Here is a 27,627-nt window from a genome sequence, read left to right as displayed (position 1 = left end):
GAACATGAGGCTTGTTACGATCGCAAAATATTGTCGTTTTAGGACGAAGATGGAACGCCCTGGCGCTAGTGCAACACCAACGGATCCTTCGCCCATCAGCCGAGAAACACGCTCATGAAATCTCCTCTCATCTCACATCAGCTAAATGGAGGGCTTGTAATGAGTATTCGTCTGACTCAACCGGGCCTATAGGCGTCGCGTATGCACACGGGGTACACATATGGCTGCCTATTCAAGGACACAACAAAACGCCTATGCCCCAGTAGTACCTGTTCAGCTATCGCTGATTTATATTTGAGCTGTGTTATCGCGTGAATAAAGTCTCCGTTGCGCATTACTCACGATAAAACCTCGAATCTCAAGACGGGGCCAACCGCTCAATCTCCTACAACGGATAACACGTGCTGGCGTCGTCCTATTTGCAATATAGTCCAGAATGGCGATCTTCTCTCTTACAAACATCGCAGCCTCTCTGGTCAGTCTCTACGTCATCCGCCGCATCTATTGGGAGGCAACGACCGGCGCACGACGCCGTGCCTTTGCAAAACAACACGGCTGTCTTCCACCCAGACAGCGCCTAAATCGCATATTCCCCGACTTCATACCCCATTTTGGCCTCGACTTTACCCTGAGCAATCTTGGCGCGCTCAAAGCCCACGTCGTCCTTGAACAACAGTCAGACGATCTAAAAGATGCAGGGACACACACCATTGACAATCAAGAAATCGGTCGAAACTTCTTTCTCACAGACGATCCGGAGAATGTGAAGAGCATGCTTGCCACCAACTTCGACACGTGGAGTTTGGGCCAAGAGCGAATAGATTATCTGAGTTCGTTTCTGGGCCACGGCATCTTTACAAACGAAGGGAAAGCGTGGAAACACTCGCGCGAAATGTTGCGGCCGTGTTTTGAACGCTCTGCTGTGGCTGATGTATCGATCTTTGCTAAGCACACTGAAAGACTCATCGCTCTACTGCCTACAGATGGAAGTGACGTGGATTTACAACCGCTGTTTCACGAACTGACGTTGGATGTCGCTACGGAGTTCTTGTTTGGACGCAGTACTGACTCGCTTGATCGCGAAAACGATAGAAAGGAAGTGCAGGAGTTCATCGAAGCGCTTGAATACTGTGGAGATCCCCTTTCGAGCGACAATGTGCAGAAATATGGATACCTGGGCCTCTTCCTGCGTGATCGGAAGCGGAATAGGAGTATAAGACTCATCCAAGGTGCGTTATATTTCTTCTCCTTACTCAATTACGAGGAGAACTAGCTAAATGGACTCGAAAACACCAGATTTCACCGACAAAGTCATCGACGAGGAACTCCGCCTAAAAGAAGAAACCAAAGACAGCCAAGATAACCGCTACATTTTTCTCGATGAAATCGTAACCGCAACACAAGACCGCACGGTAATCCGCAGCGAACTGCTCAACATCCTCCTCGCAGGCCGCGACACCACCGCCTCCCTCCTCTCAAACGTCCTCTGGGAACTGCCGCGCCACCCATCCATCCTCGCCCGCCTGCGCGCCGAAATAACAACCACCATCATCGGCGAGACCGAAAATGGCAATGAAGACCACCCCCCATCCTACCAACAGCTCAAAGAAATGAAGTACCTCCGCGCCATCATCAACGAATCCCAACGCCTCTACCCCATCGTCCCCGCAAACTCGCGCCAAGCACTGCACGACACCGTCATCCCCAATGGAGGAGGAGGAAGAGCAGGATCCCCCATCCTCGTCCCCAAAGGCTCCTATGTCGTCTACCACACCTACTCCATGCACCGCCGCCCCTCAATATTCGGTCCAGACGCCCACGAATTCAATCCAGACCGCTGGCTAGACCCGGGGTTCCGCCCTGGGTGGGCGTATATACCTTTTAGCGGGGGCCCGCGGGTGTGTATAGGGCAGAATTTCGCGCTGACAGAGGCGATGTTTGTAATCGTTAGGTTAGTGCAAAAATTTGAGTTTGAGAGGAAGGATTTTGAGGAGTGGAGGGAGAAGTTGACGGTTACGTGTACGGGGCTTGGGGGCTGTAAGGTTGGGCTGGGGAAGAGGGAAAGGGGTAGGAGGATGTAGGTGTTTTGGTCAAGTGTTGTGTGTGTTGTGTACTATATTTGTGGAAAAACTTTACTCAATTTCTTACTGGTCTTCACGACTGCTTTTCTTTCGTGCAAACGCAACTGAAAGGATTTATATCTTCTCTACCTACCAGAGGCCATCAGTACTGCTCTCGACACATTTGTAAGTAATGAAGGAGCGGCTATGCTCATCTCATCAACGGCTGGTGTCGATAATCTGAAGATGAAGCAATGGAAGAAGAAGTATAGATATGCATTGAACTTTGAATAAACTAAACAGAAGATCAGGCAAGATGCTTTTGAACGGCGGGAATAAGTCGTGATGCGTGAAGGAAGGTTGAACGCTATGATGGCATGACTGAAGAAGAACCTAGCCATGGCCCAGTCCTAATGCATATACCGAGACGAAAACGCACTTTTGGTGGTAAAGATAATAAGATAAGATGAAAAGCAACGCAGATGCTCGCAGAACCAATTTTGTTCGGCCGTCCCCGGTGCCGTGACGTCGTAGTGATTCGAAGCCTTGAGTGTAGCATGATTCCTCTATAGTGTGTGAGAAGAGGGGTAGTGTTAGCCAGCATGGGCTGAGGCACTTCCCCATTCGTGTGTGATGCTTGTAGCCCCAAATGGTAGTTGTAACTCTTGATTCGTTGGTATACCAGATTGTGGACGTGCAGAATTAGAGTAGGTCGCTCGAGCAAACTCCGAGAGAGAAATGCCTTGTGCAAGTGCCTGGTGTTGATGTTGACGGAACTCTTCGAGGTCTGCGGCTTGTACATGCTTGGGGTCATAGTAGTTATACTTCCTTGTGCCCTTTACGCCAGGCAAACCGGGTGCGCTATACTCGGCAACACCAGTCTTCTTGTCGTAGGAATCGTAGGTGGAGACAAGACGCTTCCCACCGCCTCCAGGGAGATCGACGACAAAGGACGGCATCATAAAACCTGAGAAGGTTCCCCGAAGTTGCTTGTCGAGCTTGATGATCTCGTGAAGCGGGGTGCGCAGGTCCTCAATACCTGAGACCATGTCACACTGGTAAATATAGTACTACGCATGCTGTCAGCAGAGTCCACGATAGAAGGCAGTTGCACACAGGAAATATTGGTAGATGCTTACAGGCTGAATGTTGATGTTCGAAAGAGTAGTAATAAGCTCTGAGAGTGCCTCGGGGCTGTTGTTTACTCCGTTCAAGAGCACAGCCTGGTTGCGTACGATAACGCCATGTTCGAACAGCCTGTTTGCAGCCTTTCTTGTAACCCACGTGATTTCATTGGCATGGTTGATGTGGGTATGAAGACAGACTTGTTTCCCCATGCTTCGGCCTTGTTTGGAAAGATCGATCAGTGTGTCGGACCAGGGATCTGTCTCATCGAGGAAGCGGCCAGGAGCGACGGCAAGACCTTTTGATGCAAAGCGAACGCGTCGAACATGCGGAATGTTGAGAAGACTAACTAATGTCAGCGATGGTAATGAGATTGAGTAGACTACTATACCGTTCACCAATATCTTTGAGGTCGTCAGGCGCCAAGTAGTAGGCATCACCGCCGGAGACCACAATATCTTGAAGGTCTTGGTGGTTTTCGATATACTGAAAGATGACCTCCCATCGCTTGCGGCTGGGCTTCTGTGGCCTCTTTGATGCAATTTCAGTCTTTGGACCAACTGCATACGATCGGGTGCAGAAGCGACAGTACACTGGACAGATCGATGTTGCTGGTCTCGTTAGCGTAGAGCAAGAAAGAAGGGACGCAGCTTCGAAGCTTACCTAGGAACAGGGCTCTACCCGGATAACGATGAACTAGTCCAGGTACAGCTGCCGCGCGTTAGCAGCTGGTAACACTGAACTGCGGTTAACTTACGGCTATCGTCTTCTTCGTGCAACGAGTCTAGGGTGAGCTTTTCATGATCGGGAACAATACCACTTCTCAACGGAAGAAATTGCCGGCGAACTGGATCATCCAAGGGGTTCGCCCAGTCCACACGCGAGAGAATATGGGGAGTCAGTCGGATGGCCATGGGCGCTAGCTGAATGGCAGCCACGGCATCCTCGATGAAGGCTTGTTTGGTGGTGATCTTCTTGAGTTGATCATTCTCAGTCGGGCCAAGTTTGTCCGGCAACGTTTCGGAGAGGAAACGGTACAGTTTGTGCTTATCTGAGACAGTGTTGCGTAGCTGGGCATGTCAGTGACTTGGCTACCTTTTGGTTATCTTCTTGGGGGAAGCCAGAATATAAGAGAAACGCTACACACCTGCCACCGGTAAGAGACAAATTCGTCTGTCGAGACATGGCTCCATGATGGAATGTGCTCCCAATACGGCTTTTCGTCAAGGAATGTCGACTGAGCGCGACATTGCTGTAGCAGGCGTGTCAAGCGTAGACTGCTTGGTCGTAGCGCTTTGCTCCTTGCTGCAATGGGTGAGAGGAACATGGCTTTGGGTGTTGAGGCTTCGCACAAGGTCGGTTGAAGGGGCGGAGTCGGAGTAGTTAAGGAAAAGAAGGAAGAGACTCCGGGTCAAGTTGACTGGTAGAAGAGGCGGTGTTTGTCAAGCTCGCATCTATGCTGTTGTGGAACCCAAGGGGGAGGAGCGGTTGCCCGCCTTGTTATCTAGCTAGGTATTGGTAGGAAGGATGAGGAGGCCGTCGGAGGCAAAAGCCGGCCCTTTTTGCGTGTGATGCAGCAGTACGACGTTCTCATTTAACGCAGAATGGACGTTGTAGTGGAACCATGGCCAATGAAGCTTTGGCTAACCGTGCTGCCACTATGATGGCTGGCTGGACGTCGCGTTGATGGGCGTGGCGGGATCGCGGGCGTCTCAGCATGGCGTGGTACTTTGTTTTGTAGGGCGGCCAGGGGGTACGTGTAGAGATGGTGAAAAGCAATATGGAGAGAAGCCATCGTACACTACATGTCATCGGCGCGAGTGGCAACAGATCCAGTGTGCGACTCGAGCCATATTTTCCCACGGCAGGGGAACCAGGGTTTCCCGTGGCTATGGTTATGGGGACGGGGCTAGGGGCTGTCGTGCACTTCCAACTGTCCCGTATACGGCCATGGCCAAGTTAAGATATACATTCGATCGTGTAGTGGTGTAGCAGCGAGCCTATGAGCATGGCGGGAGAGGCGGGGCGGAAGGGCCGCGCCGCTGGGTGTAGTGGAGGAGACAGGGCCATTCGCCGTCGTTGGGTTCAAAGTGACGTGTGACGAGATGTCGAGATGTCGAGATGCGCAGGGAGAGGTTAGGCCTGGTTCCAAGGTTACACATGGGTCTATTGGCCTGTTCCAGCGTTCCAAAATTCCTTCCTTGGACGCTGTTGACGCTGCTGACGCTGCCCGTTGTCAAGGCTGCCTGTCTGCCAAGCCTTACCGCCTCGACTCGTCGCCCCTCCAAGACGGGCGGGGAGCTTCACCACAATTCCCCGCCGTATCAGCTCAACCTCTCCACGCCACCACCACCATCACCACCATCACCATCACCATGGCCGACTCCTCCGCTTCTGCAACGGACGCCGTACCCGCCGAATCACCAGCTCAGACCAAAGCACGACTGAGGAGAGAGCGGCTTGCCGCCAAAAGTGGAGCCTCCCGTCTGCAGCAGATCACAGCACTGCAGGGAGGGCCGCCCAAGGATATCAGCGAGCTCCAAAAGGACGTGCCAGGTACCATCATCGCCTCCTTCAACTACTTCTCTTGAGCTGATGCCGCCATCGCAGTCAAACCCTCAGCATCTCCTTCCCAGCTTACACCCGCTTTCTCTGGACCCGCTACGCCAGACCCTGACGAGATAGACATCTCCCAGCACCATTATACGCCCGCAGCTCAGCCCCGTCTCCCCTCACCATTTGCTTTCGATGGCAATTCCCCGGGCCCGTTTGCTCCAGGACAGGGGCCTGACGCATCGCAAGATCCCATGATGGCTCTGATGCAGCAGATGATGGGTGGTGCAGGCGGTCCAGGACAGCCAGGAGCAGGACCTGGCGATCTGCCCCCAGGTCTGGCAAACATTTTCTCTGCCGTAAACGGAGGGGCCGCTGCCGAGCCGTCACCGCAGCAATCGTCTGCTTGGATCTGGCGCCTTGTGCACTCGGTCTTCTCGTTAGGTCTTGCCATCTACATCGTCCTACAAACCCCGTTCACGGGAGCGAAGCTGTCACGCGACAACATCCTCGACGATGACTGGACCGCCCAGTCCACCCCTGCCCAAAATTTCGCCCATTTCTTCTACCTCTTCGCCACCTTCGAGGTCATTGTACAGTCGTCACGCTACTTTATCGAGAAAGGCCAACTACAGGGTAGCGGCATTCTCAGCACGGTCGCAGGCATACTTCCACCACCCTACTCCAACTACGTGCGCACTGTCGGCAGGTACAGCGTCATATACAGCACAGTCGTCAGCGACGCCATGGTGGTCGTATTCGTACTGGGTGCTACGAGCTGGTGGCGAGGTGCTGCTGTTGCTTGAACAACAAGTGTTTTCGCATATCTAGACAAATGGTACAACCGTCCTCCAAATACCCGGTTCTCGTTCTGTGATCACGGCATACAATGCTCTCCTGTAGCTAACAAGCAACCAATCAGTACTCTCTCGGAAGCAAAACAACGAGACACGAGATCCCAAAGCAGGAGTGACCACACATCCGAGTTTGCACGTGCGTGTATATTCATGTACAGCATACTTTCGTGTCCACGCACGCCGGGTGACTGTGGCAGCATTGATTGAACCATGCATTGGAGCCGTAAGACACTCGCGTACTAGACTTGGGTCCTGCGCAATGCCCAAGTCGTACGATATATGCGCATCATGCTTGGCCACTGTACGCCGTGTAGCCGCATCACCCGTTTTTCACAACACTACGACATCAGTGACCGTCTTCTCAACAGCTATTCTCTCTAGCATCAACCTGCCATTCGCACCGGGCACACACGCGACATCCGCACGATCATCGAGATAGCACGCATGGTAAGATATTGCCAGCACGTGTCACAGTCATTTACTACGTTCCACAAAGCACCCGACGTTTCGCTAACCGATACATGGCCCACTTCCCTTCCGAATATGTACTTCCAAAAGTAAACATACCATGTTTCTCTTCGCGCATATTCCTCGTATTGATGCCAGCGCGATGCACTGCAATTTACAAGCTGATCAATCAAGCAAGCGTTGCGCCTTTCCCTCATCCCGTCCCCACTGTAGCCTTTTCTTCTTCTTTTAATTTTACACGATATCCGCTGTTCATTGTGCACTGGTTATGAAACTAGGCGGGAAGAACATGGTAAACATGTTTGACAAAAACACGGCTGTCATCACGGGTTGCACAGTCAGTGCACTGCGCGGAGAACGGCACTCTGTGAAACATATGTGTGATTGTGCTGGGCTAGACTAGCGTGTCATGTACGAGGTGCGAGGTACATGGCATGAATATACCAGTTTTGCCTCAGGCGAGCGTGGCTTTCTAAACGAAGCTGCATGTGTTGTGCAGGTACGCGAATACGGCATACGGATACTTGGTAGTCATTAGTAGGTGGGCGTGCAGCTCACCCGATGTCGCTACCTGCCGTTTGAGAGAAAAATCGATACACGTAATTCCTACAGTTTCTTCCAAGCCACATCGTGAACATGCTTATGCAGATTACCTCTCAGACAACATCCCATGTACTCTATCTAGTCTTACAAACCCAAGCAAGGCCATTTACAGCGGCATTTTCTTCTCCCCTCGTCCTCCCTCTCTCAAGAATAACCCAAGAAAAAGTTGAGCCCAGCGTCCTAATTCGCAGTCGGCAGCTCCCCCCTAGCCAACTTGAGCATCTCCGCCTCCCTCCTCTCCTTGAGCAACTTCTCCCTAACCTCAACCCGATCCTTCTCACTCCGTTCCTTGAACTCCTCAATCTCCTTCAACTCCTGCAGCTCCAGCTCAGTCGGCTGAATCTGCTCTGCGCCCGTGCGCGCAACAAGTGCATCGAGAATCTCAGACTCCTGCTGATCGCGTATATCGATCGTGTGCGTTGGCTTCGACGTGTCTGGCGTCAGGGTGTTGCGGGCGTTCGGGGTGCCGGATGGAGGCGGGGTGGCGGGTTGTTGGGCGGTGGGTGAGTCGGTGGAGGATTGTGTTGGTTGAGTTTTTGTCGCGGTGTAGATGTGGAGGAGGGAGGGGCCGTCTGGGTCGTTGTGTCGGGTTATTTCGATGGGGATGGAGGGGTTGCGGTATTTTATTCGGGGGAGCATTTCGCGCCAGAATTTCCTGCGTAAATGGGTAAGTATGGAAGTATGCCAGTAAGGGAGCCAGTGTGCGAGCGAGCGTGGTGATCCTCTGCCGGCTTGCACAGTGCAGAGCGTTCGTTCGACGCTTGTAATTGCTTCATATAGAAAGAAACCGGTTGCTGCTCTTCTTTTGTGCAAGGCCGAATGTATGAGAATTGAATGCGTACCTCGCTCCTCGATGTCCTCCGTATAACTTGGCACTAAACTCCATACTGATCTTCGACACCTCCTTTGGTAGTATGAGTGCGCCTGGCCCACATCTGATCCATAGCAACTATATTTCCAAGGGTTAGCAACACATCAATTTCCTTCAGGAAGCCAGTAGAGGGTCAGGGCGCGCCGGCGGTGGTCTCGGAGGTGTCTGCGGAGGAGCGATTCGTACCTTCTGTAGAGCTGTTAGCTTTCCTCAATGTCTACACTGAACATTGGCGCGTTTCTCATTTACCTCGTGTAGTTTGCGCATACGCTTTAATATGTGAACCATGGCTGCGGTGATGTGACTTGCAGTTGGCGTTGCGGAGCTCAACCGTCTTGAGGTTTTGACATTCAGCTTAGCGCGCTTTCGCCTTGGCGCATATCACAGAGCATAATTCGTGTTAGACGTTTTGATTTGGGGAATGGGATTCAAAAAGGTTGTGGAATGATTTTGCTGACGCCTCCCTATATATCTTGCACCACATTAAGCCGCTCATCCCAGATCAGCATCCTTTCTTCATCCCAGTTGCCGTTGTAGAGCAGCCGTACACCGTCCAGAACAAACGTTCGAATTACAAACTGATATATGGTGACCAAACCCTATGAGCAACTTTATAAGATTGCAAGCGAATAACAGCGCCGTTTCTATCCCTAGCCGAAACCAGCAAGAAGCGGTACCGGAGTGATTTACTGGGCTGGTCGTGCGGCACCCTGCGGTGGAGGAGTGGGCCCGCCCATACGCTTGCCCCTAGAATACTGTCAGAAAGCTGCTTTGGGGTTGCGTGACAGTCGACTTACATGAAAGACCTGCTAGCGAACGAAATCAAGATCATTGGCAGCCACGATGGCATCTTCGAGAAGCCCCAAGTAGCATAACCGTACGGAATAGCCAAGTTGTACTGCTGAAGCAGACCGTTGAAAGGATGGAAGAGGCCCTCATATGGCTCGACCTTTAGAATCTCGTTATCAACAATGAGGGTCTTGAATGTCTCGGTCGTGGTGGAAGTGCGGTTCAAGGGCCTGTAGCGGACGGTGGGAACGGGCGCGGACTGATCAGCCAGAGGCTTGGGGATCTGGAAGTAGTAAAGCGAGGGCGCGCCGACGGACCACGCGTTGCAGAGAATGTTCTCGGTCTCGCAGTCAAGGTAAGCGAATTTCGGCGCATTGGGCTTTGCGGCGATGATTGGAAGAGATGCCTAGTGCCAGGTCAGTTTGGTGCTTTTGAATCGCCTGAGCCTAGTACGTACGTTCCACGCCTTGGTCGCGTTGCCACAGAAGCCAAAACATGTCGAGTTACCACCAGTGACGAAGATCAACCACTCCTGTGTCGTGGGCGTGCTGGCCGTGGGGTCAACGGTCAAGACCTCTTTCCAGTTCTCTAGAGTGAGGGGGTGCTGGATAGCTTCCGCTGCCTTTGCGGCTGCCTTGTTTGCTGCCGCATTGATAGGTGCAGATGGGGCAGCAGGAATTGCCGAGGACACAGCAGCAGTAGCCTTGTTGAAGAAACCCTTGACCTTTTCGAGCAGAGGGATCTGCTCTTCCGCGAGAGCTAGCGCCGGAAGGGCGAGAAGAAGTGTTGATGCAAAGCGCATTGTGGTGATGTGTAAGGACGGAGTGTTGTGGGTTGAAAGTTGGTATGGGCCGGCTGCCTGATGATGTAAACAGGGTCCACGGAGCGATCGCGAAATGTGGGGGAGACTGCACGTCAGAGGGAGCGGGTTTCGAAAGAGCGACGGATGAAAACGGCACGTGTCTACAGTTGGGACAAACGTGTTATGAAGTTCGAAGATGGATGTTGAAGATAGCACCAGACAAGCAGGATAGGGATGGAGGTTAGTAGCGGCATGGATCACTTCGTCGTGCTTGGCGGCCCAACTCCCGCGAAATTGATTGCTTGGAGCTTGGGCCAGCGCTTAGCTCCACCTGTTCATGTTCACTCGCTCTTGTTCGAGTCTGACATCGTTCTTCCTTCGTCCTATCAGAATATTTTCTCTTTTTGTTCATGTTTGGCAGTTGTAGCACAGCCATCGGGCGCTATAGCTAAGGCGGACATTCAGTCCACAATCTTGACGTGAGTCTAGTATAATACCCCTATATCAAGATGCATATGCAAACGTGAGTCTTAGCCCACTTATCTCTACATTCTGCATCTACGCTGGAGTTCTACTTGGAAAAATAAATCAAACTGCGCCTACGCCCCAGTCCTGTGTTGAGCTATCGCCAATCTACGGAAGTAATATGGCGCTCCACTTCGCAAAGTCAACGAGGCTGCTCTTCCAGAAATCGTTATCTGCGAATAGACCACGCCTTTGCCTACCCAATGGGACGTTTAACAGTCAGTACCCATGCCCGGTTGAGTAGGTTGGGGTGTCTAGATGCCACTTTGGACGTGTGTAGTCGCAGTTGGCCTCGATGTAGTCAGAAGCGCCAGCAAACACCCAACGCAGACATTGGTTTCGGCCCACATATTGGAGCAGTCACTGAGAACAGTAGGGTTCTATTCATGAAATCAGCCGGTGTCATCTTTCGGGAGCTAATAACAAGGCTACACACAGCATTCTTAGCGATCCAGTAACACCCCCCAGCGCCGTAATATAAATCCGCAGTAGTGTGATTCACACTAACTGTAACTGTTAGGTCGAATACGATATAGTTAAAGTCTAACATTTACCTACAACGGGTCCACGTATACTTTTCTTATACAGCTAACTGGTACCTGGAAGCTTGGCTCCGCGCCGCAATCCTTCGGGAATTTTGACCACCCTCCAGGTCGACCTCGATCGTCTAAAAAAACTTCGGCCTCGATAGGATTGCATACATCACTGAGAACTATGGATTCTGAACAAATCGCTCATGCGGATCAAAAGGAAACACTCAACCCAGGGGCGGAATATGGCAGTTTACCGTTTGACCGCTTTGTTGTGGTGGGCTAGGAGTTCTCACTCCTGACTCACCTTTGCTGACAAGACCGTGATAGGAGAATTGGGACTACTCAAAGCCCGTTCAGCAAGATCAGGAACAATGGAATGAGCTCGCTGAAAAATGGCTATCCATGAGTCGTATCGAACGCAGTGTAAGGCTGATTTCTCGTATCCGAAGTAGTTACAGTCTTGGAGTATGGACGCAGAAAGATGAACTAACGCAGTGATCTATTCCAGCCATATTGGGCAGTTTGGTTTCCATCAGCCAGTCCTCATCCAAATGCGTCATTCCTGCCAACCCGTCAACAAATCATTCGCATCCTCGCTCCACATCAGACTATCAAAGAACGCAATATCTCTCAACATGCTGCGAGCATTCTCAACGAACCAGTGTGGATCCGCACATGCTATGCATCAGACCTAAGCAATGCATACGAGGAGATGGGAAATGCAGGGCTTCGTTATCCCGAAAATATTGATCGTTTCCTTCTGCTTGACGACGAAGCCCTCTACAGCAACCCTGACAAAGACTGGTCTCGAGTATTCCTGCGTCTGCCATTACTCCCTGATGCTGGTACCTACCTTAGATTTAATTCGGAGAACGACAAGTTCTCGTGGGGAGAATACGGGCCTAAAAATAGATCTTTCATGCCTCTTTTCAACGCTTCGTGTAAAGATAAGCAAGCCGTATATCTACTTGATGAAGAAGCATTGCGGGAAAGGTTGGTCAAGATCCTTTATCTTGACGTCCATGGAAATGCTGTATGGAAAAACAAGATCGCTCCGGAGGATATAGAATTCTTTGAAGCCCGTTACTTCAAAGGTAGCACGTTGGGAAGAATCATGGAGAAGTGTGCTGACCTCGATGAGCCATCTCTTCTGCAGCCGGGTGCGTTGCTAGAGTACGACGAGTAGGACACGAGTATACTGATATTGCGTTACACTCCCTCTACATGGCTGTATTGTATTAAAGCAATAGTAGTGCACAGTAGTATTTATTCTTCTATGTACTCTTGCTTGCCGTGTGAATCACTACAGCCGCTGTAAATTCTCAGCCGGCAGTGTTAGCTGCGTACGGCGGGAAGCGCCTGGTTGGAAAAGTAGTACTGGGTGACGGAGTTCAGTCGTCGCGGGATCACAATATCTGTTGGATCAGAACCTGACAGATATTACTGAGCAACTCATAATCAAATCCATCCTCCTAGTGTTTGTATATGATCGGACAGTACTTTTAGTCGGCTGCAATCGTCGGATCGACAACAGCGCTCTGACGTTCCTGTGGTTGTTGGTAACCCGAAGTGTATCGCTTACTGTTACCACCGGCGCTAACCCTGCTGCAGGTACAAATGATCCTATCGCATCGGGGTTTCACAGCATCTACATTTCACTGCTCGGTTATGAGGCTCCCTATCGTATACAAGGAGACGTAATAATGTCACCTGGATGTCGCATCACAATGACAATCGGATGTTTAGCCCAGAACAAAAACACGTCACGAGTCATGGTGGGGCAATAGTGCGGGGATGAAGTGTCAGGAACCGGTTTGGATATTGTTCTCCGCATTGGCAAGTAGAAAGCTATTGCTAAGTTGCTTTTGATCAGCAGACGCAGCTCTGACCCAGACAATTAACGTTCGTGGAAGGATGAAGGAGCCCGACCGAGAGGTCGGGCTATTTCTACATGGAGGAGTTCTGAACATATATAACCCAGAATTTACCTCGACGCGTAGCTGTATTAATCCGTTCTGTCAGACGACTATTCCTTGTTGGCTGAAATCCTAAGTAAAGGTAGCTGGACCGCAGTCATGGGCAATCACGCTTTGATCTACGGCGCGTCTGGCATATCCGGTTGGGCAATTGTCAACGCGATTCTCGACGGCTATCCATCGAAGGATGCATTCTCTAGGGTTACAGCGATGGTCAACCGACCGTTGACGAGGGAGATGGCTCTCTGGCCTGACGACCCGAGGCTACAGATCGTATCGGGAGTTGACCTTGTAAAGGGAACTCAAGAGGAGCTAGAGAATCAGATCAAAGAGAAGGTCAAGGACGTCGAGAGCGTAACTCAGGTTTACTTCTATTGTAAGAGTGCAGGTTTATCGATGCGCTGCTACACTGACAAAACCAGCATACAAGCAAATAGACGATCCCGACCAAGAATGCAAAGTCAACGAGGCAATGCTGGAGCGTGCCGTCACCGCAATCGACCACCTTTCCTCGAAGCTCTCATACGTCCTGCTTCCGACAGGCACTAAAATCTATGGGTGCCAGATGCTGGACAACTTCCCTTTCGCAAACGATCTACCCCTAAAGGAAACACTTCCGCCTATCCCCGAGCCATACCTTTCTCAGCTCTTCTACTACAACCAGATCGACTGTTTAAAGCGCATTTCCAAGGGCAAGAGCTGGAGCTGGTGCGAGATTCGACCAGACAATATTATTGGCTTCGTACCAAACAACAATGCATACTGCCTCGCACAGACACTCGCCTTGTATCTCTCTCTATATCGATCCGTCGAGGGCGAGGGCGCTAAATGTCCATTCCCTGGAAACGAGAAGTCGTGGGTGAACAAGTACAACGAATCACCGCAGGACATGGTCGCTCATTTCTCTATTCACGCGTCTTTGCACCCTGAAAAGACGGCATCGCAGAGCTTCAACGTTGGCGGACAGGAAGACAGCTGGAGCGGGAAGTGGCCGGTAATCTGCGATTACTTTGGCTTGAAAGGTACCGGGCCCGAGGAGAACTCACCACAGCCTGGTGCGTATATAGATGCGCACAGAAAGGACTGGGATGCTCTGGAGGCAAAGCATAGCCTCAAGAAGGGAAGCGTGGACAGCGACATCACACATCCGGGATTCCAGGTATGCTTTTAATCAATCCCCATCTGGGATTACAGATCATTAGCTGATTTCCTAGTACTTTATCATGACAATGTTCGACTTCGATCGCCAGATGAGTATGGAGGCCTCGCACAAGGTTGGATATACAGAGGAGATACGTACGCCAGAGACGTGGAAGATTGCATTTGACCGTATGAGGAAGGCGAAAGTGATTCCATGAGATGGAATTTAGCGTTTCGTGCTTGACAGCGTGCAAGGCGTCCAAGATTGGGGGCCAGCCTGGTCGTGGTTCCTAAAGTCTTAAACCCACCGTTCGCTTATTAGCGGTCAATCTTTACCAGCTCCTCGCGATCTCGTGAATGGCCCCATTCCACAGAAATCAAGCCCCATCGCGTGGTTCTAGCGTCAAATTTGTTGCTTAGCCCCAGCCTCGTCTATGAATAGTTCAAGGCCCCCGGGCGATCCTTTAGCTGTGTAGCCATGATGTCGGAGATCACAACTTCACAGCCCAGGAGTAGCACCGGACCGTGAGCTGGCGGTGCAACCCAACTGCGACGAATGAGAGCACACGTTGATGATTTCGAGAAACCCCAAATATAGGAGGCCCGCGCTTTAGGGCCGCAATGAAGTTTGTCGGCCTTGCGGCAGTAGTGTGCTTAAGTAGGTCGGTCTCCTTGCGTACACATTCTGACGTGATCACTTCCATGCTTCTGCACCGCGAACTCTAGGGATGTTTTTACAATTAAGGAGTGGACTGGCACTGCCAATTACCCTCATATCACTCTGTGCGTATCGGCATACTAACAGAAACCTATCGCTCAGCAGCTAACAAACTCTCACAGTTCTACCCTTGATTCATAGCCTTCCCCACGCGGCGCACGATGACTGCCCTCAGGCAAACACATCTATACCCCTTCGCATTCTTCCCCTTGGCGACTCGATAACCTGGGGTTGGCAGCCTGCACATCAGCAGGATGGCACCAATGGGTATCGCACGCAGCTGCTCTCCGACCTCCTCGCAGCCAACTATCATAATGTAGACTTCGTCGGAACCCAACGTTCCGGCTCCATGCTCAATAACGAGAATGAAGGGCACTCAGGCTTCACAATCAGTCAGATACACAATGTGATGGGTCCAGGGCTGGCGCTAAGGCCAAATGTCGTGCTGCTGCATGCTGGCACTAATGATCTGAACAGGCCCGAGAGTACAGCGGAGACCTGGGCGGATGCACCGAAGCGCTTGGCCAGCGTGATTGACGACGTGTTGAAAGCCTGTCCGGATGCTGTTGTTATCGTGGCCAAGATTATACAGGCGACAAATGTGCAGACGGCGAGCAATTTGAAGGCCTTCAATGAGGCTATACCCGGTGTGGTGGAGGAGAGGGTCAAGAAGGGGTCCAAGGTAACGGTTGTAGATCAGAGTGTGGTTGGGGTGGATGAGTTAGTTGATGGACTGCATCCGTAAGTCGATGGGTTGTTTGACTTGAGTGCATTGCGCTAACGATAGGCAGGACTGATGCTGGATATGCTCATATGGGGGACGTCTGGTTTCAAGGCGTCAAGGCGGCGAGCGAGGAAGGACTCATCACGCCGCCTGTGTGAAACGCGTTCGAATGGCTTGAGCTGTTAGCTTAATACAGTTCTCAATTGGTCTGTCTACCAATTCAGGCTTCTCTCAACGTTTTGAGTTGTGTGGAAGACGCCGAAAGATATCGACTACTCTCTGAGTGTAATAAGCGGGATGTCTGACTTGCTACCAGCATAAGAAGCATCTCCAGTACGGATGTGCTTGATTCAAGCTTGACATTAGCTTTCCTCCACACGACTCATTCATCCGCGACTAGCGGGGTCAACATGCGGGGTTTGACGCTACACCCCATTGGCATCAGAGATGTCCAACCTTCAACAACGTGACTACGCATCATGAACGCCGATTTGAGCATCATACGCTCAAGAACATTCTGACCACATCTCCACTATTTCCAGCATGTAAAGGTAGTTCCAATTGACCATCTGTGTTGATATGAAGAAGATTTTGTAATTTTAATGTCTGGTCTGCACACCTAGATTCGGATATGCTTTGGCGAAATCTGCCGCCACGATCCTGATGGAGATGGACGGTACGATCGCGCTGTAGTGCCTGTAGCGTCATGGTCACAGGGACCACTTAGGACAAGTATATTTGAGCTGCTATGCTGCTTGTCTTTCTACCGTTCTAACCTCAATTATCATTTCTTGTCCGCAAGAACGAGCGTTGGAAATCCTCAAAATGGGTCTCTTTGATGAAGAACGCCTCTGGCAAGTTGCCTTCTGGACTCCAGTCGCTGTTCGTTTGCCCCCATCTAACCAGCAGACAATGTACTGACACACTGCAGTTTATATCTTATGTCATCTTCACAGCCGTATACAACCTTACTTTGCACCCCCTCGCCAAATTTCCAGGACCACTATTATGGCGCATCTCACCCGTGCCATCCATTATCTCCCTGCTACGTGGTCGCATTTCCTTCGACTACAAGGTGCTACATGATCGCTATGGCCCAGTCGTCCGTGTCATGCCTAATGAGCTCTCTTTCAACACAGCAAGAGCCTGGGACGATATCTACGGCCACAGAGTGGGACTTGCCAACATGGACAAGGACCCTATTCACGTAGGTGCGGTAGAAGCAATACCCGGCGCGACTAATCTGACCATGGCTCCGGATATCCATCATGCCCGCCAGAGGAGAGCCTTGGCCCACGCATTTTCGAAACAAGCACTTTTGGAGCAAGAGCCTATCTTGAGGGGCTACGTTGATCTGTTTGTGCGAAAGCTGCGAGAGATGGCGCATAGAGGCGAGGCGGCGAATATGGTGTCTTGGTTCAATTTCTGCACATTCGATATTATCGGTGACCTGAGCTTTGGCGAGCCTTTTGGGTGTTTGAGTGAAGGTAAGCCTTCCATATTGCTTAGCGTTGAGTAGTGTGGGCTAACACGTCTCCAGGCGAAGGCGGCGAGTCCGCAAGCTGGGTTGTCCTGATCTACGAAGCCATCAAATCTGGTGCCATCGAGCAAGCGACCAGGAGGTTCGCTCCGCCCGGTTCCTTGACACAGAGGTTCCTCATGTGGTGCATCCCGACCGTCGTCCGCGAGCGCCGCTTCCGACATCTACGCAACTCGACTGAGAAAACAGTCAAAAGGTTAAGTACCAAGACCGAGCATCGCGACTTTATCTGGTACATCCTCAAGCAGCGCGAGAAGAAGAATGAAGTCTCCGACGATGAAGTCATTATGAACGCTGCACTTTTTATTGTAGCAGGCAGCGAAACTACAGCTACTGAACTGTGCGGACTGACGAACTACCTGCTTCGCAACCCTGAGATTTTCAAGAAACTGAAGGACGAGCTGCGCGGAGCTTGCAAGACGGAGGCAGACATCAATATGGATGTGCTAGGCTCGTTGCCGTACATGAACGCCTGCATCGAGGAAGGCTTACGCATCTTCCCACCCGTACCCATCGGCCTCCTGCGCACTGTACCCAAGGGCGGCTCCTTGATCGACGGACACGCTGTTCCCGAGCGGACAAGCGTCTGTGTCTCCTCTTGGGGTGCCGCACATTCCGCCTCCAATTTTGTAAACCCCGATTCCTTCATCCCTGAACGGTTCCTTGATACGCCAGAGTCCAAGACAAGGTTCAGCGGCGACGTAAAGAAAGCTGCGCAGCCCTTCTCAACAGGGCCACGAGGATGCATTGGGAGGAATCTGACTTATGTTGAATTAAGGCTGATATTAGGAGCGCTGCTGTGGAACTTCGATCTCGAATTTGCAGATGGAGCGCCGCTCTGGAATCCTAAAGATGAGTTCAAGGGGCTGCGAGCGTTCAATACTTGGGAGAAAAGTCCGCTGATGGTTAAATTGACTGATATTAGGAAGACACCTTCCTGAAAGGATAACGGGTGAGGATACGTAAGTGGACTGTAAATTCGGCTGAAGAGATTAAGTGGATGTATAAATGAGCCGGAGGGTTGTAGGCCTATAGATTGATCATCATGAAGTCTCTCCGATGATATGTGACTAGTTGCGTGGCCTACATCTTTTGCGAGTCAGTTTGATACTACAACTCCCAGGTAGCTGCAGATTGCCATCTCCCTTATGACATTGCCCCCGAGCTAAAAGCGCATATCTAGGCGTAAACATAGCAGAATGACCATACAAGAGTACTCATCGCATCTACAACAGTAATGTTTGGCACGAGAAGAGAATAAGGTTGTTTAAAACCCGTCAGAGCTCTTAGAGGCGGTGTTGCAACCTGAACCACCGGAACTCAGCCACTGTTACTGAACCAATAGTACCCGGCGGAAATCAAAGTCACATCATGACGATTCTGCAGTGGGTTAGCAATCCCGACGATAACCCTCTATCTGAATTTGGGAATACAATCTAGCTATTAACCTCTGTTAAGCAGCTTACCTGTCTTTATTGAGACTTGTGGTCAATCCCTGTACACAAATCCCTCAATAAACGACACTAACTGTGCGTTAGTTTCTTAGTATTGGATCCACATAGACCCACGGGTCGGTACCGCCATTCAATATGCCCCCAGAAGTAATCTGGGACGAACCACTTGACCAGAGCAAGCGGAAGCGCACCATTATAGCTTGTTTTCTTTACGGGCGTATGAACCATTGCCACAGAACCCACCATAAACACATCCGATCGCACCGCGAAAGTCCACGCTCCACCATGGCCATAAACGGCCTTACCTACCAGTCGTCTCATAAACTACAGGCGGGTACCACCAGCATAACGACCTCATTATCTCCTCGCACCGATCCTTCCCAGCATAATGATATCGATGAGCAAGATCGCAAGGAGCCTGAGAAAACGGCCGCACCAGGCACGCCAACCTTAAAATCCAAGATCGCACCACCGATCATGCAGAGGAATGAGGCATGGCGCGCAAGGAGCTTTTGGACAAACTGTAGCTGTGGAAGGGGTACATGTGCATGATTCTCCGCGGGGGTCACCGAGTGCCTAGGGGATGGTAAGGGGAAAGATGGCCGGGGCCGATGGGGGGGAGGTGAATATGTTTGTGTTCTTTCCACTTCGCAATATTACTTACTTTCGTACAGGTTTCTGATATCATCGTAACATTGTCTCAATCGTCTCCTCAAGCGGCTCCGGTGATCGTCCGGCTTCTTTCAGCAGCGTCTCCAGCGTTGGATCATCAATCGCGCACTCGCCGTCCTCGACCGCATCATACGTGCTACTCCACCACTCCACACTCGGCTTTTCCATACCCTTCTCGTTGATATAGAAGTCCTCATACTCTTTCCTTGATACCGCTTTAATCTTAACTTCTTCACCCTTCACCTTGCTCACGATCTCTGCAATGTCCTTCAACCTCCACGTCTGCTTCTGACTGAGGTAGAAGGTCTTTCCTGCCCATTGTTCACTCGGCGCAGCAAGTACTTTTGCAGTGCCGTACGCCATATCCGGTATTGAAGTCCAGCTTATGGGCCCATCGCCCGCAACCAGCACCTCTCTCCTCGTCTCCTCTTTCAAACCGAAATAATACCCAAAATACAATGGCCAACTCTCATTATACAGACCCTCCCTTAACACCGTTACTTTGACCTTCCCCTGCTCCTCCAGCTCTTTCAAGTACTTCTCAGTTCGAATATGCGCCCTCATCACGCCTGCTTTGCTGGGATTTGCAAACGCAAGGGACGTGTAGTAAATGTGTTTAACCCCCACAGAAACAGCGGCGTCAATGGCAGCGCGGTGGTGCGCTTCGCGACCAGACCAAAGGGGCGCATTGTTATAGTCCATGGCTATGCGGGGTGTAGAGACAAGAAAGAGTGCATTGCATCCCGTGTAGGCACGGGCGAGCGAGTCGGGCTCGTCGAAATTGGCGTAGCGCACGGTAATACCCTGGTCGCGCAGATGGTTGAATTGGTCATTAGAAGGGCTTGTCGAAGTCTATAGGAGGGATTTATGTTAGTAGAGAACTACAGGTTTGAGGTAGTTACACCATGTACAAACTTACGCATACAACGAGTTCCGTCGGATTGATGAGCGCATTATCGAGAATGGCGTTGAGCACGGCAGAGCCGAGTTTCCCTGTTGCGCTAGTGAGGGCGAGCATGTTTACTTCTGTATACTTGTAAAGATATTGGGAGCAGAATTAGGGCGTCCTATAAAACCCAAGTCACCTATTTTGCTAGTAAGTTCTGAGGTTATAAATCAAAAGTTAGCTCGATGACCTCATCTCCACATAAGGTCCAGGGTCCACACTAGAGGCGAACGATGCATCCGACTCCATGTCAATCAGGGTCAGTATAGGCATTATTAAACAATTATTATTAATCAAGTATCATCTAGCATAAAAGCCCACTTAGAAATCATGGATCTTGATAGAGAGCACGGTAGTTGCACTAGTCGCTAGAAGCAAACAAGAGCATCCGCGTCGCCCGGACAGTAATCGATGTTAATCAGTAGAGTTTCCTAATGGGGTAACTTCGATGATCATTTCTCCGAGAAAGCGAAAGCAGTATGCCAGTCAGCAGACGTCACCTGCGCAACGTAACGAGAAGCCTCTGAGATCAATTGTGCAGGCAAACAGGTTAAGGATTCATCACTGAAAAGTTGTAATTAATGTAATCATGTACTCATTATCAATTCTATATTACAAATATACACAATACCGCCGGTCATCTCCATTTCTCTACTAATGAACTAAACTCAGTCCTCTCCGTTAATCCAACCTAGATCCTCACTCTCGCAGCACTCTCGTTCCTCTCGGCTAGAACTCCAAAGCCAAAATCCTTCTTCCTCTTGTTTCCTTTGCGATCACCGTACTGCTCGTCAAATTTCTTGATCGCACTCAGACTAGACATGTCCTCGCTTATACTGGCGCTGATCTCTTGAAGTGCCTTGTCAAAGTGGCGTGCGTGAAGGATACGCTTCTCGGGGAAGATGTAGGATTGGCCACGCACAAGGTGTGGTGGCAACGGTTGGGGTTGAGAAGGCGGGGAAGGGAATTGCGTAGAGATTGGCGAGGTCGATATAGAGTCGGAGGAAAGAGAGATGGAGGAGTCTGTGGTTGATTCTGTGGTTGATTCTGAGGGAGAGGAAGGCTCCGTTTCGAGGCTAGCTTTCGCTGCTGCGATGGCGGCCTGTTCGTTTTCTTCCTTGACGCAGGCAAGAGCGGCGGACACGGCTATGTTCTTGAGATCGCTGCCGCTGTAGAAAGGAGTGCGCTTGGAGATGTCTTCAAGGTCCACTGAATCATCGAGCTGTTCGCCCTTGAGATGAATGCGCAAGATCTCTTTCCTGTCGGTTTGTGTCGGTAGGTCGACCAGTAGCCGTCTTGGTAATCGTCGAATCACAGCGTCGTCTAGATCGAAAGGTCGGTTCGTAGCTACCATGACGAAGACTGATAGGTCATTGAGCCCATCCCACTCTTTCAGGAATTGATTCAGGATATCTCGATGTGATGCTCGTTCACGCATTGCATCTCTTGAAGCGAAGACGGCGTCTGCTTCATCCAGGAACACAATACAGGGCGACATCTTTCGAGCTAGCGAGAAGATGGCAGCGACGTTCTTTTCACCCTCACCGACATACTTGTCCATGATCTGGCTTCCAGAAACTTCAAGCACCGAACTGCCGCTCTCTTTTGCCACGGCCTTGGCGAGTAAAGTCTTGCCCGTTCCCGGAGGCCCATAAAGAAGCGCACCGGATATCTTCTCTGTTGCTAAGATTCCATAGCTGAAAGCTTCTGGCCTCAGTAGCGATAGTGATGTTATTGTTCGAATAGAGTCCACCGTTTCTTTAGGTACATGGACCTGTTCGAAAGTCGTCTTGATCTGATCTGGATCTGCAATACCAGGCATGAGTCGCTTTTCATGCTTCGTCGCAGTAGAGGCTATGCGCTGTAAGTTGCGTTGACGTTGCAGGCTCTTCTCATCGGGTCGTGAATGGGTTCCCATTTCTGCTTCGGCTTGCGCTTGGCGAGTCTCGAAAGCATTTTGAGGCCTCTTCGGCATCTCCGCCGCTCTGTCAAAGTACGCATACTTGACAATGTCACTCGCTTTCAACAAGCCCATAGAAAGCGCGACATGTGCCCAAGTCAACTGAGACGGAGTGCTTTTAGACGTCGCTGCCTCGCTATTTGGGCTTGTGATAAGTAAACCAAGACTTGTGAGCGCTATTCGGTGGACCTCATCGTATGTTAGTACCCTGTTGAAGTACGAATCGGAAAAGATCGGGGCCCATGAACGGAAGTGTTGAACACTTTTTTCCATATCCGAAATACTAGCAGCAGCCACCGGATCTAACGAACGAAGCATGTCTTGGATATGGGATAGGTTAATGCGCCGGAACTTGCTCTTCTCGGCGGGTGGGAGATCAGCCGATGCAGTCTCGTTCCTGGCTGCGGCGCGAGACTCATCAAAGCTGGTCTCGTTCTTGCTTGATTCTGCTGCGATGACAATGGTTCTGAAGAAGCTGCTCTCGCCTTCGCTTTGAAGGCCGCGAACTCCACTATGACTTGTTAGCCTGTATAAAATCGAAGTTGTGTATAGTATTCTCACCTAGCCGAGAGCTCAGGCGTCAGATCACGCGAGCAGGTGTTGCCAACGATCATTATGCTCTCACCAGCAGTACGTCGTTTTCGGACCAACTCCTCTAGTTTCTGGATGATTCGGCCGCCGTAGTACGTAGCATTCAATTCTTTAAAGTCCTTAACATAGATGATCTTCGAATTCTTTGGGACCTCAGGTGCTCTTGACATCGAGCCGATTTTGATAGCCATGCTGATTCCAGGTGTCGCGCTGGTCGGCAGCGTAGAATTGAAATCTAGCTCGGTGCCTTCTGAGCTCATTGAATAGTCGAAGAAGGCAGGACTCTTTGAGGACCCTCGGGAATGATCGGAGGGCTGAAGAGACTGAGGACTTCCATCACCGACAATTCCGCGACTCTGCTTAGCGTCGTTCGAGTCTACCAAGGCATCCAGGAGAGCGGCAAGCTTCATGTCTTCTAGTTGCAGTTCGCTCTGGCTCTGCGCTCGACCCGACTCCTCGTTTGCTGTACCGGCGGAAGCCTCAAATGGGCTAGCTGAGGCCACGTGCATGTGTTTGAGACTTTGAGTAAGTGCTCTTAAAGCAGGCGTAACGGCAATGATTGGCAGACGAAATGGCATGCCGCGCATGGCACCCGGTTCTGACTGATCCGCTGATGAAGGCTGATGTTGGTCAGATTCGTCCTCGCCAACTTCCTCTACATCTTCACAGGCATTGTTGAGCTCGGCGCTGAGTCGATATGTCTCATAGCCTAATGAGCGAATCGAGCGTGGCGACGGCTCGGGTCCTTCTCCAAGATAGTCTGCTGCTAACTGCGCGAGATCCTGAGCATGAAGCACGATTACATCGGATCCTACTTCAAGTGCAGAGGTATACACGCAATCGTCGATCGACTTCTCATGTTCAGCGGCTGGCGAATGAAGAACGAGGTTTGTCTTCGCAGAAGGAAACGAGTCGCCTGCGGCTGGCCTTAACGTAGAAAGAGATGCAGCAATAGTAGCTCTAATCTCTGCCACTACCAGAGAAGACAGGCGTCGAGAAGTGCCCATCTGCCAAGTCTTTGCAACTTCTCTTCTCCAAGCCGCTCGCTCGAGTTTAGCGCTCTGCCTTCTCATTGCTTCCATCTTCTTGCGGGGGTCCAGATCTATATCGTTCGACAACTTATTCAGCTTCATCCAGGCTTCATTAAACGCAGTATCTTCCGTGATGACATCTGCGTGCCCTTCTTTGCTTGTCGATGTAGACTCAGTATTCGCACCGGGGACATTCGCTGATTCTGCCTTCTCGACCAACGCTGCTCTCTCCTCGAGATACTTCTTGACTTTGCGCTTCTCATGATCATCCAGGCGCCTACTCCACAAGCCACGGACGAGCCGCGACAGTGCTTGCGCAGGATCGATATCTCCCCCTACGGGAATAGAGCAGGCTGCATGCTCACCAGACTCAGCATGGCTGACATCGACGGAGAGAACCGCGCGAGGTCTGAGTTGCTGTGCGCCATGGTTCAAGTCTTGATGCCGTATGACGCTCTTCTTCAGAAACCAGTCCGGTATGTGCACAGGCGGTAGACCTTGAGCCTTCTTTCCTCGCTGCTGACGCCGTAGAGCTGCGGAGTATCTGCGTGATGTTTCCCGCGACCGCTGCAGCTTCTGTGCCAAAACCTCTGGGTCGTCAGTGGCTGCTGCAGCGTCTGTCACCTCCTCTGCCGCACTCTTCTCGAGATCAGACTTATTGACGCCATTTGGATCAATTGGCTTGTTATCTGGCGCCGGCGGTGGGTTCGAGGCTTGCGCGAGCGGGCGTGTGGTATGAAACGTTCGTAATCGTGGTATCGATGGGTAGCGGCGGCCGCGGATAAAGCGCGCTGGAGGTCTTCCTGTGGACGCTCGCAGTGCCGACCGGATTATGTACATACGGACGTCTTATGGCGCTCCCGGGGAAAGGGGAGGAGAGAAGCCTACAGGGTCAAGTGTAGGCTTTGGGAGAAGCGAGCGATGCGCCGTGTGGTGATGGCAATGGCTTGGTCAACTTTGCTGCATTATCCTGCGCAAGGGTCCGCGGCCAAGAGGCGCGCTTGTCGCGGCTGTTCTTGCCATTTACGAACCAATATACTATTACTACCTCCCACTGAATATGAATGCACATGCACATCGGCCTTCCGGTCACTTTTGACGTGGAGCCATAAAATGAACCTGCGCACATTGTGACTCACATTAACATGGTACTTGTACCATACCTCATGGTGAACGTGAAGGGTCCAGGAGCGACCCTCCTCTCATGGGCCTTCGCTGTTCGTTACCAAGCTTAAGATGCTCATAATTGCCAATAGAATAATCATTTCTCTCAATTGGCGCGGAATGCTACTCCAGCTGCCTGAAATGTAAACTTTCTCAATGGTCAGTGTGGAGCCAGAACCATGGAAAATCCATCTCAAGGAATACTTGACTATTGCCAATCCAATATGATGACAACAGAATCACAGTAACAGGTCTCTGTGCACAAGGCTTAGAGAATGACCGATAGCTTGTGCAGAGCCTTAAGAACTCAAATTCCAGCTTCTCACAGCATTTGATTCTGTTAGATCCCACAACACTTCACCTCTACGTTTTTGCAAAAATGCAGTCTCCAGATATCGAAAAAGCCTGTAAGTAGTGCCTCGACATGCTCTTCACATTTGCAACGCCCAAAAAGTCCTCGCAGGGTCACTGAGGTCACCCAGCCTGTTCTTCAAAGTTAGCTAACAGCCACAGACCTCGCAAAACACCCACCAACAGAGCAAAATAACCAAGACTTGAGCCGCATCACACCGGCCAGCTCCGTCATGCCACCAAAAGAAAATATCGGAGAGAGGGTGACGCAGTCACAGCAGTGCAGAATACTGCTATCAACGTCCTTGGTGGCGTTCACAGTCTTAGGTAAGTGATGGGACTGCACGAAGGGAATGCATTTTGCAGACATCTTCCACCTCTCCGGCGTTGTAGTGCGAGTATTAACCATGATAGGCTTCGTACAATCATTTGGCGTGTTCCAGGCGCACTATGGACGCATAGAAGCCGTGCGCGATGGTGTACTCCAACAAGACGAGATGACGAGACGGGCTCTGATCTCATCGATCGGCTCTCTGGGAAACGGAGGTCTCGTCGCCGTCTTTGGTGTGTTTTATTATCCGCACCTGCCGCGGATAGGGAGGCATATCCGAACATTTTGCTTTGTCGGAACTACTTTCATCACGTTCGGTCTGGCAATGGCAGCTGCAAGCCACAGTGTAAGAGCATACGCAATGTTTTAGTGACTAGTACTGACCTGGCTATAGATATGGGTTCTGTTTGGCTGCCAGGGCATTCTCGTCGGGCTTGGGTCGGGCGTATTAAACTACATTCTTTCGCCCATCCTTCCCGAGTACTTCCCACGGCGAAGTGGGCTTGCGCAAGGGACCATGTACGCAGGTACGTGCAGTCCCCAAGCGTGTGCAAACGAGTGCTGACAAGAACAGCTGCTGCTTTGGGCGGGACGACGTTCTCCTTTGCAATAACAGGCCTTTTGGAGAAGGTCGGCACAAGATCAACACTCGGAATCTTGGCTGTTTGCAGTTCCGTGCTCTTATCCGTCGCCAGTGCACTAGCCCTTCCGCCTCGAAAATTCGAAAAGCGGAGTACAGAAATGGTCGGCTGGAGGGCCTTCAAAGACCCTTTATTTACCTCTCTTGCGCTGGTGAACCTCATACACCCGCTGACGCTGGCAATCCCGATGACCTTTGGGCCCGCATTTTCACAAGCTTTGGGTACTAGTGTCAAGCAGGCTTCGTATTTGCTGGCTCTCAATAGCGGCATAGGGATCCCATCGAGACTAGGTGCTGGTGCCCTCGCAGACAAAATCGGACATCAAAACACGCTGATGATAGCTACTGCCGTGTACGCCTTAGCAACATGGGCGCTCTGGCTTCCTTCAGCCCTGACGGGCAAGCTGGGACTGTATATCGGCATGAGCGTTTGTCATGGTCTCATCAACGGAGTATTTAACACCGTGATGAATTCGGCACAGAAAGAGATGTTTGGCGATGAGGTAAGCCTTCCTTGTACGGCCTGCATGAGACATACACTAATCTCGTCTCCGTTTTCAGATGTACTATCCCAAGAACGGTGCGATGACTTCCATCAGAGGGGTAGGATATGTCGTAGGCGTTCCTATCGCAGGCGCTTTGGTGTCCAAAGTAGCCGACAAGCACCTGAGTGGCAGGGACTTTACCAAGCCCATCGTCTATACAGCTGCCTTGTTGACTATCTCTTTTATATGTCTTTTGAACGTTCGACGGATAGACGCGAAAAATGTTGGGTGGAAACGGGCTCGCTGAGGATGGATTGGGGGTGTGGCAGAAGCATGTTGTGGAGGATAGACTGCTGGCCAGTTTGACTGGGTTGCTGCTTTGACAGGCTCAAAGATCTCCCGTAGTACACCTACACAAAGAGATTAAACACACTCTACTGTGCCATCCTGCATCGTGCCTTTCTCATGTTTGTCGCCAGGGAGTTCATGTCCGTATCGCTGATGGGAGCATTCTACGTGATAGTATAGACGTTCGGTTCGTAGGCCAGGTAACCCATGCTCTGTACGACACAGCGACGGGCACCTGCGTTCGGCAGGGGCTGGATAGTAGCTAGCCGTACAGGAGTAGTATCATGCATGTCGAACCACCTCGCGCGGGAACGTTGAAGTGTGATTGATTGTGATGATGCATGGTGATGGATCTAGCGAAAGCGTGTGA

General features: G+C 51.1%; 13 protein-coding genes across 13 annotated transcripts; 8 read left to right on the top strand and 5 right to left on the bottom strand.

Annotated features, from left to right (window-relative positions):
• The first annotated feature begins 351 nt into the window (after positions 1–351).
• On the top strand, positions 352–2,254 carry K460DRAFT_44640 (putative P450 monooxygenase). Its single transcript, XM_040938432.1, has 2 exons — positions 352–1,229; positions 1,297–2,254. Exons 1-2 carry the CDS (start codon positions 437–439, stop codon positions 2,079–2,081), a joined length of 1,578 nt encoding a protein of 525 aa, XP_040794534.1. The 5' UTR covers positions 352–436; the 3' UTR covers positions 2,082–2,254.
• A 399-nt stretch (positions 2,255–2,653) lies between these two features.
• On the bottom strand, positions 2,654–4,512 carry K460DRAFT_373855 (kama family protein; the record flags this gene model as incomplete). The annotated part of the gene is made up of 6 exons (XM_040934618.1): positions 2,654–3,130; positions 3,200–3,530; positions 3,577–3,796; positions 3,849–3,896; positions 3,943–4,255; positions 4,333–4,512. The coding sequence occupies 6 exons, from the start codon at positions 4,510–4,512 to the stop codon at positions 2,654–2,656; spliced, it is 1,569 nt and encodes a 522-aa protein (XP_040794533.1).
• Positions 4,513–5,143: 631 nt separating this feature from the next.
• Positions 5,144–5,884, top strand: K460DRAFT_44548 (uncharacterized protein). The gene has a single exon (XM_040938431.1). It carries the CDS (start codon positions 5,291–5,293, stop codon positions 5,774–5,776), a length of 486 nt encoding a protein of 161 aa, XP_040794532.1. The 5' UTR covers positions 5,144–5,290; the 3' UTR covers positions 5,777–5,884.
• Positions 5,872–6,711, top strand: K460DRAFT_362740 (uncharacterized protein). Its single transcript, XM_040932696.1, has one exon. The coding sequence runs from the start codon at positions 5,993–5,995 to the stop codon at positions 6,542–6,544; it is 552 nt and encodes a 183-aa protein (XP_040794531.1). The 5' UTR covers positions 5,872–5,992; the 3' UTR covers positions 6,545–6,711.
• Positions 6,712–7,521: 810 nt separating this feature from the next.
• On the bottom strand, positions 7,522–8,846 carry K460DRAFT_362738 (uncharacterized protein). Its single transcript, XM_040932695.1, has 3 exons — positions 8,787–8,846; positions 8,509–8,615; positions 7,522–8,321 (listed from the first exon to the last, which is right to left on the bottom strand). The coding sequence occupies exons 1-3, from the start codon at positions 8,823–8,825 to the stop codon at positions 7,847–7,849; spliced, it is 621 nt and encodes a 206-aa protein (XP_040794530.1). The 5' UTR covers positions 8,826–8,846; the 3' UTR covers positions 7,522–7,846.
• Positions 8,847–8,933: 87 nt separating this feature from the next.
• On the bottom strand, positions 8,934–10,378 carry K460DRAFT_392132 (uncharacterized protein). Its single transcript, XM_040935866.1, has 3 exons — positions 9,784–10,378; positions 9,335–9,732; positions 8,934–9,284 (listed from the first exon to the last, which is right to left on the bottom strand). Exons 1-3 carry the CDS (start codon positions 10,126–10,128, stop codon positions 9,224–9,226), a joined length of 804 nt encoding a protein of 267 aa, XP_040794529.1. The 5' UTR covers positions 10,129–10,378; the 3' UTR covers positions 8,934–9,223.
• A 989-nt stretch (positions 10,379–11,367) lies between these two features.
• On the top strand, positions 11,368–12,414 carry K460DRAFT_413453 (uncharacterized protein; the record flags this gene model as incomplete). The annotated part of the gene is made up of 3 exons (XM_040937609.1): positions 11,368–11,460; positions 11,514–11,609; positions 11,695–12,414. 3 exons carry the CDS (start codon positions 11,368–11,370, stop codon positions 12,370–12,372), a joined length of 867 nt encoding a protein of 288 aa, XP_040794528.1. The 3' UTR covers positions 12,373–12,414.
• Positions 12,415–12,845: 431 nt separating this feature from the next.
• K460DRAFT_299578 (uncharacterized protein) lies at positions 12,846–14,691 on the top strand. Its single transcript, XM_040929804.1, has 3 exons — positions 12,846–13,538; positions 13,585–14,321; positions 14,377–14,691. Exons 1-3 carry the CDS (start codon positions 13,262–13,264, stop codon positions 14,518–14,520), a joined length of 1,158 nt encoding a protein of 385 aa, XP_040794527.1. The 5' UTR covers positions 12,846–13,261; the 3' UTR covers positions 14,521–14,691.
• A 147-nt stretch (positions 14,692–14,838) lies between these two features.
• Positions 14,839–16,118, top strand: K460DRAFT_362734 (carbohydrate esterase family 3 protein). Its single transcript, XM_040932694.1, has 3 exons — positions 14,839–14,960; positions 15,143–15,761; positions 15,812–16,118. Exons 1-3 carry the CDS (start codon positions 14,924–14,926, stop codon positions 15,900–15,902), a joined length of 747 nt encoding a protein of 248 aa, XP_040794526.1. The 5' UTR covers positions 14,839–14,923; the 3' UTR covers positions 15,903–16,118.
• A 451-nt stretch (positions 16,119–16,569) lies between these two features.
• Positions 16,570–18,264, top strand: K460DRAFT_299572 (cytochrome P450; the record flags this gene model as incomplete). Its single annotated transcript, XM_040929803.1, has 3 exons — positions 16,570–16,626; positions 16,676–17,231; positions 17,285–18,264. 3 exons carry the CDS (start codon positions 16,570–16,572, stop codon positions 18,223–18,225), a joined length of 1,554 nt encoding a protein of 517 aa, XP_040794525.1. The 3' UTR covers positions 18,226–18,264.
• A 1,087-nt stretch (positions 18,265–19,351) lies between these two features.
• K460DRAFT_299568 (NAD(P)-binding protein) lies at positions 19,352–20,505 on the bottom strand. The gene is made up of 2 exons (XM_040929802.1): positions 20,330–20,505; positions 19,352–20,262 (listed from the first exon to the last, which is right to left on the bottom strand). Exons 1-2 carry the CDS (start codon positions 20,426–20,428, stop codon positions 19,423–19,425), a joined length of 939 nt encoding a protein of 312 aa, XP_040794524.1. The 5' UTR covers positions 20,429–20,505; the 3' UTR covers positions 19,352–19,422.
• Positions 20,506–20,939: 434 nt separating this feature from the next.
• K460DRAFT_325401 (AAA-domain-containing protein) lies at positions 20,940–24,877 on the bottom strand. Its single transcript, XM_040930589.1, has 2 exons — positions 22,878–24,877; positions 20,940–22,827 (listed from the first exon to the last, which is right to left on the bottom strand). Exons 1-2 carry the CDS (start codon positions 24,776–24,778, stop codon positions 21,048–21,050), a joined length of 3,681 nt encoding a protein of 1,226 aa, XP_040794523.1. The 5' UTR covers positions 24,779–24,877; the 3' UTR covers positions 20,940–21,047.
• Positions 24,878–25,418: 541 nt separating this feature from the next.
• Positions 25,419–27,440, top strand: K460DRAFT_299563 (MFS general substrate transporter). The gene is made up of 5 exons (XM_040929801.1): positions 25,419–25,780; positions 25,868–26,130; positions 26,179–26,311; positions 26,359–26,927; positions 26,986–27,440. Exons 1-5 carry the CDS (start codon positions 25,687–25,689, stop codon positions 27,214–27,216), a joined length of 1,290 nt encoding a protein of 429 aa, XP_040794522.1. The 5' UTR covers positions 25,419–25,686; the 3' UTR covers positions 27,217–27,440.
• Positions 27,441–27,627: the final 187 nt, after the last annotated feature.

This window comes from Cucurbitaria berberidis (assembly GCF_010015615.1).
Source record: "Cucurbitaria berberidis CBS 394.84 unplaced genomic scaffold K460scaffold_1, whole genome shotgun sequence".
Lineage (NCBI taxonomy): Eukaryota > Fungi > Ascomycota > Dothideomycetes > Pleosporales > Cucurbitariaceae > Cucurbitaria > Cucurbitaria berberidis.
Note: the sequence above shows the minus strand (reverse complement) of the source record. Positions and strands in the feature narration are given on the sequence as shown.